Raw genomic sequence first — 14,177 nt, forward strand, 5'->3', positions numbered from 1 at the left:
AAGTGGTGCACATGTTTGTCAGTTAATTGGCCGCCACCACCGCCGCGCACCACTCGGCCTGCGTGTGTCCTCGGCATTGCAACTTTCACGGCTCAGCAACCCGTTTCATCGACTTGGGGGCAGAGCGAACAAACATACATATATATAAATAAATATATATTTATATGAAAAGCAAAAAGCGTATATGGACGCAGTGCAGCGGGTTCGTGTTCGGTATCGAGATCGGAATCGATATCGGCATCGGCATCGGCATCGGGTCTGGCCTGTTTGGCCCAACCAATTCGATGGCCAAATAAAAAACGACATTGCCGACGCTTGGCACTTTTTGAGAGCAGTCCAACTGGAAGCTGGCCGCGGTCTCCATTTGGAAACGGAATAATTTGGCTGGGTCCAGTTTGCGCCTAGGCAACAGCGACTGGTTTCAATTTCACCGTGAAATTGTCAATGTAGAGCAACGGGCAGGGGCAAGGGAAGCTGGGCACGCACACAGATGAGGGAAAAGTGCAATCGATGGGGCACCAATATTTAGTCATAGGTATTAAAATGCATGAGCCATGTGATGTAAGTATGTAAATTTATGAACATTTTTCAACCAAACACTTTTCACAATATATCGAAAATATATTTATATATATTTCCTATGGTTTTCATTTCCCATCGTACTTACAACGAAATATATCGAAGCGCTGAAAGCTCAGCGTAAAATAGTTGCGTCGCGTATTCTTATGGATTTTCATCGAGCCCGCCATATTCATGGCGTCTGAGCTTGAACTGTGAACTGTCGTCGATTTGTTAGCAAGCAAATCACATGATCAGCGATTGCACAAATTCAAATTAGAAGAGATCAACCGAAGCACACACACTCAAACAAACAAAATAATGAAGGAAATGTATATCCACAGAGATTTATTCGATATAGTCGCGAGTCGCGAAGCTGAGCGCTGTGAACGTTGACGATGTTGCCCGGGCGAGCGTCGCTGGCAGCCTGATGCGAGTTCAAGCTATTGCCAAAGTTATTCACCCAAAGCGCCACAAGCAGCGGCGGCAGCAACAGCAACAACAGCCACTCGACTCGTGTGCACTCCGAGTCTTGTGGCAGGCGCAACGCGAAGACTTGTCAATGGCTGTGCGAAAAAAAAAAAAAACCAAATGAAAAATGAAAAACAAAAAACACGTTCACTTTCCTTGGGTAAAAGTTGTGCAGCGCGAGCAGCGCGGGTGGCTTGACTGCCACAACCCACATGCAGCCAGCAGAGGCCGTAATTGCCATGGCATTGTGGCCCCTGTGGCACGGGGGCGGGGCAGCAGCCGCTGTCAACTGCTCGAGCTGATGTGCTTCCGCTTTGGCCGCTGACAGCGCCAAAGGATCCGCAGCAGCTTCTGATCGGACATGCCACAAGTTGGCAGTGTCCAGTGGCAAGTGTTGCACTTGCTCGATCTCTATTGCTCTCTCCCTCTATCTCCCTCTCCCTCTCTCTCTCTTGGTCTGTCCCTTGTACTAATATTTTCCCAATGTTTTGTTTGTTTAAGTTTTTCTGTTTTTCAATTGTTAACAACTTCCACTTCTTTGTTTTGCAAACTCAAATGTTTTTCCGTTACTGCGATTTTCCGTATTTTCTGCTACTGCACTTTTTTTTGTTTTTTTGCACAACGTGTGAACTTTTTGCACTGAGTTTTGTTCGCCTGTCTATTTAATTTGTCCAACTAGTTCTCTTAGCAAACACACACACGCACACACACACACACACATTGCGAATGCATAAGCCATTTACGAATGCATATTGCAAGTCAATGCATGTCAAATGTCTGGCATTCATTGTCTTGGCCAGGTTAACAAACTCAGCAACTCTGTAAACTGATGTTTAAATTGCTCGATGCGTCGTTTGCTTGGCATGCGGTAGTCAGTCTAAAGGAAAATTCAAACTCTTGTAGTCTCGAAAAATAAATATATAAGATTGATTTGTATAAATGTTGGTAACTCCAATCCCAAATATTATAACGCACGGCTTTTCGACTATTTTAGCCAGAGTTTTCGGGGCAAATTTGAGCGACAGCAACTCAGCAGCTCTAACTGCCATGGGATCATCATCATCATCATGATCGTTGACAAAGGCTACATCAACTGATCCAAACTCCTGCTATCCACAGACGGTAGATCTGATATGAAAGGGAATTGTAGCTTGTGAGGTTGCGGCCTTGTATGTTAGTGATTTTTATAAAACCTTTCAGCTGCTATCCGCTATCTACGGAGTTTTCCTATGCTTTTCATATACTTTTCGTTTTACTTATTATGGATGATTTTTTATTGCATGACATTCATAACCAAAGAATCTATCATAAACAAAAATGTTCCTAAGTAAATTACAATCCTAAATAATAATAACAATTTACACAATGTCCGTTCGACTTAACAGATTTTCCTAAGAAATTTTCTTAAAGAACAACAACATCCACACTTTCAATAAATATTCATAATTAACCAAGATCAAGTCTATTGTAAATAATCCCTAATTAACAAAGATCACACTTCGGATTAGCTCACAAACAATATTCCATACTGTTGCTGCTATGAATAGTATACCTATAAGTCTATATATATGTATGTAGTAATAGTATAGTATAAAGACTGAGCTCTAAACTCTTTAAACAACAACTAAGCTAATATTAATACAAATGCTACTATTACTATTCAGTACAAATTGTTGTTAAAGTAAGGAGTAGTTCATTTAGTTTTTCCTCTACATCACTTGTATTACTAATTGGATGAGCTCGGCTGTATATATGTACGAAGTTTGGTTTGCACTTTTGCATCAGCCTGGTGTGCCCACTGCAAACATTACTCAAGATCTTCAAATGAGTTCCGCTGCGAGACACTTGTGAGTCAAAATATTGATCTGTGTTCAATTTTAGTTGGTATGGCTATATGGCTATAGCATGTTAGTTTAGTTGTTGTTGTTGTTGTTGTCACTTTGCCAATTTGCCAAGTGGCAAACAAAAAGCCAACCAACAGCTGCACAGTTTGCCAAGTCTGGTTGTTGGGCAATACCAGTTTGAGGCATGTTTGTGTCGCTAATTGATCAATCAATATCTAGCGCCGCTGTCCCGCCCCACGCCCCCTCGCCCTCACGTCAAAGATGTCAAAGACCCCCCCAGCGCGTGGATGGCAGCCGCAGGATGAGCTGATGCTAATGGATGAATGAATGCAATGGTGCTATGGGGCAATGATCGGTTTTACTGATTGAACGAGAAAGAAGCTCGAGAACAGATACAACTGTGCTGTGCTGGTCTGGTGGTGCAAGTTGCTTGGCTCAGAATTTATGATGCTGCTTGGCGCGCCGCTTCTTGCCCAGCTGCTTGACGCACTTCATCTTGGTGTGGCATCTGCGACTTGGCGTCGATGTGGGTACGGCTGCGGTCGCGGCCGCTGAACTGGTAGAGGGCACATCCTCATCCACATCGAATATATTGCGCATGCCCAGGGTCAGGATGTCCGGATTTGGCCAGAGCGGCTGCTCCGGATGGGCGATCTTGACATCCAGCAGATGGCGGTCGAGCAGCTGCAGCTGGGACTCTGTGGCATATTGGGGGTCCAGTGAGCTCAGGCAGAGCGTAGTGTTGCCCACGCTGTAAATGACATAGGTATCCTTCAGGTTCAGATTCTCTGGCAGCTTGTCGGACAGATCCTCCAGGCTGGACGCCTGCACCGAACTGGACATCTGCTCGGTGAGCTGTGCCATCTCCTGCGTATCGCTCGACGACAGGTGTGTGGTCCTCGTCTCCTCCGAGCTGCAGCTCATCGGCTGGCTATCGAACAGATCCGACCAATCCATGCTAGATCCATCCGTGCTCATGGCTCACAACACTTGCCGCAGTTTGATTCGGACTCCGATGATATATATCTATTTTTTTTTTTTTTCTATTTTATTTTTCTTTTTATTTGGTTTTCTTTTTGGGTTTAGAGTTGAATTTGTGATTTATGAAATTTGATAGTCGAAAATTATGTTGTGTGGCCGAAACTGATTGATCCAAAATATCTGATTTGACACTTAGCCCAAGACCAGCTGAGCGAGACGACAAATTCTGTTTCTAGCACTCGCATGCCTACGAAGTTACTTACCGGATATGGTGGACATGGTGCGATTGTGATTGCCACGCACCAGCTCCGAGGGACGCAGGCTGGGCTCCTCGACCACCTCCAGGCCCGAGTCCGAGTCGACGGCTTCGTGTGCACCACTCGAGGCGGCATTTGTGGGCGTGGTTTGAGCATTTGCCGCTGGCGGCGCGAGGCCAAAGTGATTCTTCTTATAGATGTTGTTCGAGTGGTTGTTCTGGTTGTTGTTCGAGCTGTTGTTCTGGCTGCTGCCGGAGTGCTCCGCGTTCAAGTTGTTGCGTTGCACAGGCGCACGCAGTGGCGGCGGCAAAGGCGGTGGCGGTGGTCCATTAACTGTGAAGACAAAGAAGGAGAGAGAGAGAGTGCGTGTGAGCGAGTTAAATAGTATGATAATAAGATGGATATTAGAGTTTATTTGATATTAAAGAAGTGTAAGACAATGATATTGGAAAAAAAAGTAAAAAGTAAAAGAGCTTGTCCTGTTACTATATGACATGCTATAGTAAACTTTTATAACATGAGTCCATATTAAATTAATTGGGTGTTTTAAGAACACAAGTGTTGAAGTTAAATAGAACAAACCTCTTGTCATATGTAAGAGGAATGAAAAATGGAATTCAGCATAATCTCTACAAAATAAATTAATAATAAAATAATTGAAATTAAAAAAAAAAACCTATTCAATCAAAGGAAATGTTTAGGTTCCCTGCACATACTTACAATATACAGCATAGAAAGAAATATTTAAACAATAAAACATTTTTGTACACATTTTCTACACTTTCAATGTATTTTTTCAAATATGTTTCTACTATACCCAATAAAGAAGCTATGCAAAATAAAAAAATATATATATGTATATTGAATGAAAATCTGCGAAACATCTCTGTTTTGTATATAGTACACAAAAAAAAAAAAAAAAAAAAAAAAAAAAAACCCTTTCTGTTTGATTTTAAGATGAATGCGTACACAACATTAAGCACCTAATAATATTAATATTATATTACTTGTTTGCTTTTGGTATAAGTAGAAACATATGGATCAATTCGATAGCCTTCTTTTTATAATTTAAAGTAAGCTTTACAGCAATTAGAATGGACATCCTGACCTGATCCCAAGCTCATTCTGATTGAAAGTCTTTGCTATATTTACAGCTATCTTAACATCCACTTTGGAAACTTTACGACATTTACATATTCACATTCAGTTTCGAATCGACAATCCACAAACTATTTCATCTGCAAGCGCAGCCAACTTTAAGTGACGCAGTGCTGCCAGATAGTTACAATTTCAATAAAACTGAACTTAGAGAAAGTTATTTCTATGTGTATCTCCAGGAGATTTTTAGACATTATACATTTTAAAAGTCGTAAACAATTAGTGTAATACTTCTAAATAATTTGATCTCGTTTTCAACACTTATAGATAATGGCCCACAAATTAATCGCAATTTCTAGTGGAATATATGTATATTCAGTGATCTCTCTCATCCAACAATTTGCTCTCACTTGACTTACCCACGGCCAGATTCTGCATGGGCGGCGCCGAGGAGACACGTTTCAAGTTTCTGTTCATGTTGCTGTTGTTGCCGTTGTTGGCGCCATTTTGATTGATGCTGTTGCTGCTGCCGCTGTTGGTGTTGCTGATCATGTTGATGTTGCTATTGCTGCTGCTGCTGATGTTGTTGTTATTGTTGTGACTGTGGCTGTGGTTATTGCTGCTGCTGTGCATTGATATATTGGGATTGCTGCTGAGCAGTCCAGCGTCCGCCAGATTGTTGCGTATCATGGAGTTCTTGTGCGTCTGCTTGGTGCGCTCGGCCACATCCTCGGGCGGGCAGACACTCTCGTAGGTGTCGCTCTTGATGCCGCCATTGAGCAGCTGATTCTTCAGATTCAGATTCACGTTCTTGGCGCTGTAGCTATCCTTCAGGCTCGAATCGTATTTACTGCTGTGCAGGCCAATCATCGAATGCGACTTGTTGCGATTCAATACGCTCATGTTGCCGTTGTTGTTGTTGTTGTTGCTGTTGTTACTGTTGTTGTTGCTGTTGTTATTATTATTGTTGTTGTTGTAGTTGCTGCGCTTGTTGTTCAAGTGCTAAAAGAGGAGCAGAGAATAAGAGAGAGAGGGAGATGAAATCCACTGACACGAGTCACCCTGTCTAATCGCTACTCACATGATTGCTGTACTGCAGCACAACATCGGTGCTGCGCGTAGAGCTGGCGCTGGCCGAACGCGAATGGGAGCCACTGTCACGGGAACGCGATCTGCCCACGCTGTATTTGTGCTGCAGCTGTTGCTGCTGCTGCTGCTGCTGCTGATGTTGCTGCTGCTGTTGCTGCTGCAGCTGATGCTGGTGCTGGTGCTGATGTTGCTTGCGTGACTCCTCGCGCACCAAATATATATCCTCGTAGTCGTGATCGCCGTTCTGATTGCCATTGGTGCTGATGTTGCTGCTGCTGCTCTTGTGCTGCTTGTAGTTGCTGTTGTTATTGCCGCTGTTGCTGCTGCTGTTGTTATTATTGTTGTTGTTGCTGCTGCTGTTGTTGTTGTTGTTCTTTAGATTGCTGCTAGTGCTAATGTTGCCGCTGCTGCCATGCCTATTGAAGCTCTGGCTGCGCAACTGATGCTGCTGTTGCTGTTGCTGCTGATGCTGATGCTGGAGATGATTGTGACTGTGATGATGACTGCTGCTCTTTGGCGAGTTGAAACTGGACGCGATGGAGACGGACTCGTCGGAGCCGCTGCCGGCGCCACTCGAGCTGGAGTGGACATCGGCCTGGATGGTCATGATCGCATTGCCGCCCTTCGATTGTAACGAGTGCAACGGATGCGGCATCTGGTGCTGCTTTACGCTGCTGCAGTCCGAGTCGACGAACAGATCGCGCACCCGATTGTAGATGATCTCCTGCGGATCGTGCAGGAAGAACGACTCGCCCGAGATGCTGCCGTTCGGCGAGGGCGTGGCATACATGCCCCCATTGCGCATCGGGTTCACATAGAGCCCATCGTTGGGCAGCAGTGCGCCGCCGCCGCCGCCGCCGCCGCCGCCGCTCGAGCTGCCGCCAGCACCACCAGCCCCGCCCGCTGCCCCATTGCAGCCGTAGAGCTTCTCCGAGGAGCTGCGCGACTGCTGCGAGTACAAGGCGTCGCTGTTCTTGCGCGTGATGCCGACGCCCAGACCGACGCCTGCTGCGGCAGCTGCCGCCGTCACTGCTGGCGGATGCAAGTAGAAGGGCTCCACATCGGAGCTGAGCGTGGATGAGGACTTTGACTTGATCGTGTTGCTGCGGCTCGTCTGCTTGCTCGAATTCGTGTTCGAGTTGCAGCTGCTGCTCATGTGCTGCAACTGTTGCTGCTGCTGTTGCTGCTGTTGATGCTGATGTTGGTGCTGTGACTTGTGGCGCTGTGTGTTGCTCTTGGTGTTGTAGTCGACGGTGGTGCCGTGCTGCACGAGCACGTTGAGACACTGCAACGCAAAGGCAGACGTTGGTTAAATGAGAGTCGCTACACCCACTGGCAGCTAGCGTCGCTACTCACCTCCACCTGCTGATTCTCGGCCGCATCGTTGATCGGCGATTTGCCATATTTGTCCAGCGACAATTTGGCGCCGTGGTTGAGCAGCCACCGCACCACCGACAGATGGCCACGCGAGGCGGCGAAATGCAGTGGCGTGGCACCGTCACCATCGCGCAAATTCGGATCCACGCCCTGATCCTGGACCTGCAGATGCAATCAAAGAAATGTTTCAATTCCAGGAAATAACTAAACTTGGACCGATTGCAGCTGCTGCTGCTTGTTGAGCGCAGAGAGGCGCGGACTCGAAGGAAAACTTAACAGACTTTTGTTAACATCTGTTAACTATCAGAAGAAAGTTAAAAAATGATAATGGCAGAGAGACCTCGTAGTACAGCATAAATGCTCTCCAAGTGGCCTTTTCTTGGCGTTTCTCAACTGCTCCACAAGGATCCATTGTGAACTGTCAGCGGCTGTGACGTGTTGTCGTGTGGCTCGACTAGACTTGACTCGCTCTGTGGACACAACTCAAGCAAAACTCAGCTCCACTCAACTCACATAAATGTGGAAAGTGGTCGACATGAGTGTGTCTGTGTATGTGTGTGTGTGTGTGTAATGCAAAACTATTTAGCTCAATTTAGAAAGGTGATTTTCAACTGGCACCCAAAGTCGGCCTGGCGAGATGTCCAGTTTATGTCGTTGGATCTATAAGAAATACAGAAAGAGACAGCCCACGCTTGGGGAAGAGAAGAGTCGAAGAGTCAAAGAGAGAAGAGTGAAGAAGCTGCAACAGATAAATTCGCATTCTCAGCGGATATAAAGAATAAAAGAGCAGAGCTTTAAGACTTTGACTCTGACTCTGACTTTGACTGTGACTGTGACTTTGACTGTTGCCGGTCCGATGTGGGAATCTGGTTAGCGGCAAATGCTAAACGGTTTGATAAATTGCATAGGCCAGGCGACAAACGAGTCGGAGAACCGGGAACCGTTAGTTGTGCAAAGCGAAACCAGGACAAGAACCAGCTAGCCAGCTGAAGGCCATGCGCCTAGTGCGCACCAAACGAGTTCAGATTTGGTTGTTGTTGTTGGCCCCATTTTTGGCACATTTGGCAATTGCAAATTTTTTGCTACAGTTCAGCAAGTGTGTATGTGTGTGTGTGTGTGTGTGTGTGTGTGTGCTTTAGTATACTCACCATCCATTTGAGGCAATCCAAGCAGCCCATTTGTGAAGCGGCATGGATCGGTGCCATTCCGTCGCGTGCGCGCACATAGAGCGAGCCGCCAGCTTCAAGCACCAGAAACTTGAGCACCTCCAAATGCCCCTCCTGGGCGGCCAGATAAACGGGCGTGACATCATTGTCCATTTGCGTATTAGCGCTGCAGGGCAAAACAGATAGAGAGCAGATAGTTAGTTCTGTATCGCTCTTGATAAATATGAGAGGAATCGCAGCTATGTTATCTGCGTTTGGTTTCAATTAGCTAAGGCCAAATTCGTTTGCAGTTGGCTAATGAGCAAAAAGTCAACACGGCCAGCTCCATGTGGCATGCACCCCCTGCGCCTGCTGCCTGCTGCCTCCTGCCCCTGGTTGCATTCACTTGCAGACAAAGATTTCGCAAGCAGCAAGAAATAACTACATACATACATACATATGTGTAAAATGGCTAATGGCTGCCATATCGAGAGACTGCTATACATAGGTATAGATACAAATTAAAGTATCATCAATGCCAACACACAAAACAAAAACAGCCACAAAAGAAAAAGAAAACTGCGAACTGCAAAGAGCAAACGAGTTGACAGCTCTTTTTCATTGTTGTGCTAGATGATAGATGCACGAAAGTGAATGATAGTCATTTACTGCAAGTCTGATTATATATAGAGATATATCAAATATATCATACATGCAACATTTATCATATCTTATATATCATATAAAAGACATCAAATATAAAAGTTCATTTAGTATGATATGCATATATCATAATAATATATCATATAGCTTACATACACACGTTCACTTTTCTAGAAGCACGATAGTAAATGATAGACATTTATAGGTATAAGTTTTTACATATATGTCATTTACATTATCTAGTTATATATGTAAATCACATCATATATGCTAATCACAGATAATATATATAATTTTCCATTTATGTATCATATATATATATAGGTCTAGTTATAGGTAAATGATAGCCATTTGGTAGAATATGGTGTGAAAAATATATCGTGGTTATATAGTTCATGCTTCGTATTCGATAGTATGATAGTGAATGATACTCAATAGCTATAAGTCTACGATATTCGAATTTCTTATTTCTAATAGCTAGGCTATCGTATAAAGCGCATAAGAATTGCATATTACTAGACTATCCTAATCTATGCTCAGGCAGAGTAGAGTCATTAACTGACTGAGCCAAAAGTAATCAACATTTGCTCAGACAAGGACAAGACAATGTGATCTTAATGATTATTCTAAACTGAACAACAGATTTTAGAGCAAACCAAGTTCGATCTGCACCAGTTACAAGTGTTCGGACACGCACATTCATGCAAAAGTTGGAGAAATGAAGAATTTTCAGTAGTTTGCATAAATTCCAGCAGATAATCTATTTATAAGACTTGCTAATACTAATAATAGATAATCACACAATAGGTAAGGGAATATTGATAAATGTATATAAAACTATTATATTTATTCATAGAAGTAACAGCCTGTAGATTATTTCTGTTACTTTGTATATTATGTTAACAGAATGTTAACTAAATTAGCCAGCTTCATTTCCGCAGCCATTGCCGCCATCTCTGCTGCTGCTGCTGCTGTCTCACCTCACGACGCTGCGTCGATTGTTCTGCTCCTTGCGACCCTGGCCGGCGCCTGCCACAAGCATGGGCGTGGCCTCGTCGTCATTGGAGTCGCCGTTGCCGGAGACCTTGCGCTGGTGCGCCTCCATCATGCGCTCGCTGAGACTGCTCAGATTCTCGGCGAGCTTGCTGTCCTCCAGATGGCCGCTGTGCTTCTGGCCCGGACTTTGGTTGGAGCTGTGTGCGTTCGCTGTGTCTGGCCCCGGCTCGGCATCAGGATCGTGACAGTTGAGGTGGCTGCCGCTGCCGCTGCTGCTGCTGCTACTGCTGCTGCTGCTGTTGCTGTTGCTGTTGCTCTTGCTGTGACTGAGTATGGCAGTCGTGACGCAGTTCACTTCCGTGGAGATGATGGTGTGTATGTCATTGTTGGACTTGCTCTTCTGCTTGCTGCGGCGGTACGAGGTCAGACTTGTGGTCATACGGCCCAGCAGGCCCTTCTTAACGTTGATGGTCGAAAAGTAGCTGCAGAGTGGGTGAGTTTTGCGTTTGTCTTTTGTTGGATTGCAGCAGGACGTGCCAAGTGTGTGTGTGTGTGTGTGTGTGGGTGGGAGGGCGTTTTTGTGTGGGCGTTTGCTCAAGGAGGTGTGACGCGAGCATGTTTCAAGTATTCATTGTGCATGGATCAGACGTCACGACACGACGCGAGAAAAATTGCATTGCGAGTGCACTACAAAGGGACGGTGGGGCGTTGGGGCGATGGGGCAGGCGGTGTGTGGTAGGCGTGATTGTGGTGCAATTGTTGTGCTATATTGAGAATGCTGATGAATGCCTTTTGCTTACCTACGCACAGCTATTGTTACCTATGCGACTTTCGCTTTCACGTCGCCTATGCGATAATATATAGTTCATATCACAACAGAATCAACTGGTTTTCGTTGGAGTTTTCCCCAATACCGTTACCGTTAGACGCGCGCACATGCACAGTCCACAAAAAAAAAAAAAACAAAAATGAATAAGTAGATAGATAAATAAAATGCTGAAACGGTTAAATGAAAAATCACTTTGATTCGTATTCGTTTCGATTGTTTTTCATTGCGTTTTTTTCGAGTTTGGACTTTTAACTGTTTTCGGCTTCCGTTAATTTGCATTTCGAGTTTGGGGCCCGGGCCTCATGCATATTTCGTAAATCAATCTCGTTGGCTGGCTGCAGCAGCCGTCACTCGAAACCGAAAGTCGAACTGTCCCTGACTTGCCAGTCGTTGCCGGGCTCATCAATCTGCATCGGCATCTGCATCTGCATCTGCATCGGCTACAGGTGCAACTGACTCTCAGTGGGTACGCCACGCGATTGAGCCAGCGTCTGGCTGGCTGCCCCAGCAAACTTCTAGCGCGTTTTGCTGCTGCTGCTGCTGCTGTTTCTGCTCAGCTTCTTTTTTTTTCGGTGTGAAATTAACGCTTAAATGCGCCAAATGCACAACAAAAACTAGAGAAAAACATTTACACTAAAAAATACAAATGGAATGAAGAGCAGATCATACGCCAAAGACGCAAAGACTTTTCTCTCTATGTTACGCCCGGGCGAAGCGCTGGAGCTCTCCCCGCGCCGCATCTCTGCGCGGCTACAGCCGCCGCTGGCTATGATGCGCAATTGCTACCATTTGTCTGAGATATTAGCCACAGCACAGTGGGTCGAGTGGCGAAACAAAAACTAAAATTTAGTCAAAAAATTACTCATAATCACTAATATTTAGCTAAATGAAATTGCTGATTTTGGCTAACGATAACTAACTATAGATTATCAAAATGTACTTTAAATAAAATTAAAAATTAAATAAAATATACTTTTAAATATCAAAAATCTATGCTCTATATATTTTACTATAAAACTGTATAAATAGTGTACAAAATTGGATCTATTGCCAAAATTTAATAGCATATATATATTTGAAAGCATATATATATTATGCAAAGAAAACTAATATTTATAAATATGAAAGTATTAACCAATAGGTTAAATAAATAAAAAATCAGTATGACGTCTAATTGAAGCTCTATGAAAATAATGGGATCGAATAAAACTATTCACGCATATTATAAATATATAGATTATTATCTATCTATTCTATATTATTATTTTTCTTTTTATCAGCCTAATTTATGAATGTTTTCAAAATCTCAGCATATCAAAATAAAATACTAAACTTATATAATTTTTCACTAAATGCCTGTTCATTTAAATTTCGAAAACTATAGATCGTTGAGGAAGAATCAGAAGGTACTCAAGAGCTACTGAACCACATCAAGTCTCTCAAAGTCTATCTCTTGTATTTAAATTATGATAGTTATACCCAAGACCCCAGTCTAACCCTAACACTGCGTACGTCTTGCATAGCCCTAAAAAATATAATTTATTTCTGTTTAGACAAAGTTACTCAAAGGCTCGCAGCACACTAATCAGCAAATATTTGATCAAACAAGCAAATTCTGCATAGTTAATGGCATAGTTATGCCCACTGTGCTTTCCCTAATTCACGTTGCCGGCGCTGCCTTAGGCAATCGACTGAGTTCAGCTTGGCTCAGCGGCGTCCGCCGCCGCTTCATGGATATTGCACAGCAGACACTTCAACTTCAGCTGGAGCACGGAGACTGAAGCAGGCGCTGCTCCGGCTGCTGCTTTCTTCTCTAGCGGCTTGGCGACTTGTTACATTTTCCAGCTTTTCGCTACAGAAATGAATTGTAAACCAATTAAAGTTGATTTTTCATCTTCATGTTGTGCTTTTTTCTCCACTTATTTCTCTGCTGCTGCTCTCATGTATATAGCGATTTTATAGTCGCAGACATCAGATTCAGCTCAACTGGCCCCGCCTTTCCCCCGTCTCCTGCCCAGCCTCCCCACCCGCCTCGGCTGTCCGTTTGGCAGTCGCATGTTTCTTCTGCGCCTCGGCAGCTTCTTTCTGGCTTTGTAGGTGAAAATACAGTAAACAACGAGTACATACATCTCAAGTAATCCAAATTTCTTGTGCTCATTTTGTAATTGCAATTTAATAATTATACCATTTTTTTTCTACTTCTTCTTCTTCTCCTTCTTCTTCTTAAATATATTATTTGTTTGTAATTTCTTTTGTATTTAATATATTTAATCGCAACTCGCACAAGTGGAGATTAATTGAAACGCAAGTCTCGAAAGGCCGATAATTATGACGACTCTGGCTCGTTACCAGTTCAGTTGACAGTTAGCCGAGAATACCACAGAGCTTCACAGAGCTCCACAGATCTCGAGCGCATTTAGCATTTAATTGAACATTTGCGTGCCGAACGAAAGCAACTCTCGACACAAATACAAATACAAATACGCCAACGGCTGCCTCACAGAACTGAGCGTAGTTGGAAGAAAACATTTCTAAAATCGATTAGTCGATTCTCAATATACATATATATATTTGCTTAGTTGTATATGTATATATAGATGAGCTCGCAGCTGACTGACTCTGCCTCTCTGACTGTTTGCTTGTCTGTGAATTTTTTAATTTGACCAACTTTCTATTCTTTCATCATCTTTGGCAATATGAAATAATTAAGTTTTACGTATATAGTCAGACTCTTCAATTAGAAGGTAGTTTATCTATCAGCAATATGCCTATAAACGATGTTTATTTATTTCGCGAAAAGCTGTCTGATATAATTGCTAATTAATGTGCTATATAACAAATCTTCTATAAGATACCATTTAAGAAAAAC

At 43.6% G+C, this 14,177-nt stretch overlaps 1 protein-coding gene across 6 annotated transcripts in view; it reads right to left on the reverse strand.

Annotated features, from left to right (window-relative positions):
* f (espin protein forked) overlaps positions 1–14,177 on the reverse strand; it is a 39,997-nt gene that overhangs the window by 3,993 nt on the left and 21,827 nt on the right. For 4 of the 6 annotated variants that reach the window (XM_089263386.1, XM_089263389.1, XM_089263387.1 and 1 more), the window contains exons 3-7: positions 8,824–9,007; positions 7,655–7,837; positions 6,291–7,583; positions 5,629–6,211; positions 4,118–4,444 (exon numbers count right to left, since the gene is read on the reverse strand). In XM_089263386.1, coding sequence (XP_089119512.1) covers positions 4,118–4,444; positions 5,629–6,211; positions 6,291–7,583; positions 7,655–7,837; positions 8,824–9,007 — 2,570 coding nt within the window. Of the gene's footprint in view, positions 1–667; positions 913–4,117; positions 4,445–5,628; positions 6,212–6,290; positions 7,584–7,654; positions 7,838–8,823; positions 9,008–10,463; positions 10,934–14,177 lie in introns of those variants that run through there. The other 2 variants (XM_089263388.1, XM_030388349.2) reach the window with 2 other exon arrangements.

Source organism: Drosophila navojoa, chromosome X (genome assembly GCF_054131105.1).
Source record: "Drosophila navojoa isolate 15081-1374.11 chromosome X, UAZ_NAV_1.0, whole genome shotgun sequence".
Taxonomy (NCBI): domain Eukaryota; kingdom Metazoa; phylum Arthropoda; class Insecta; order Diptera; family Drosophilidae; genus Drosophila; species Drosophila navojoa.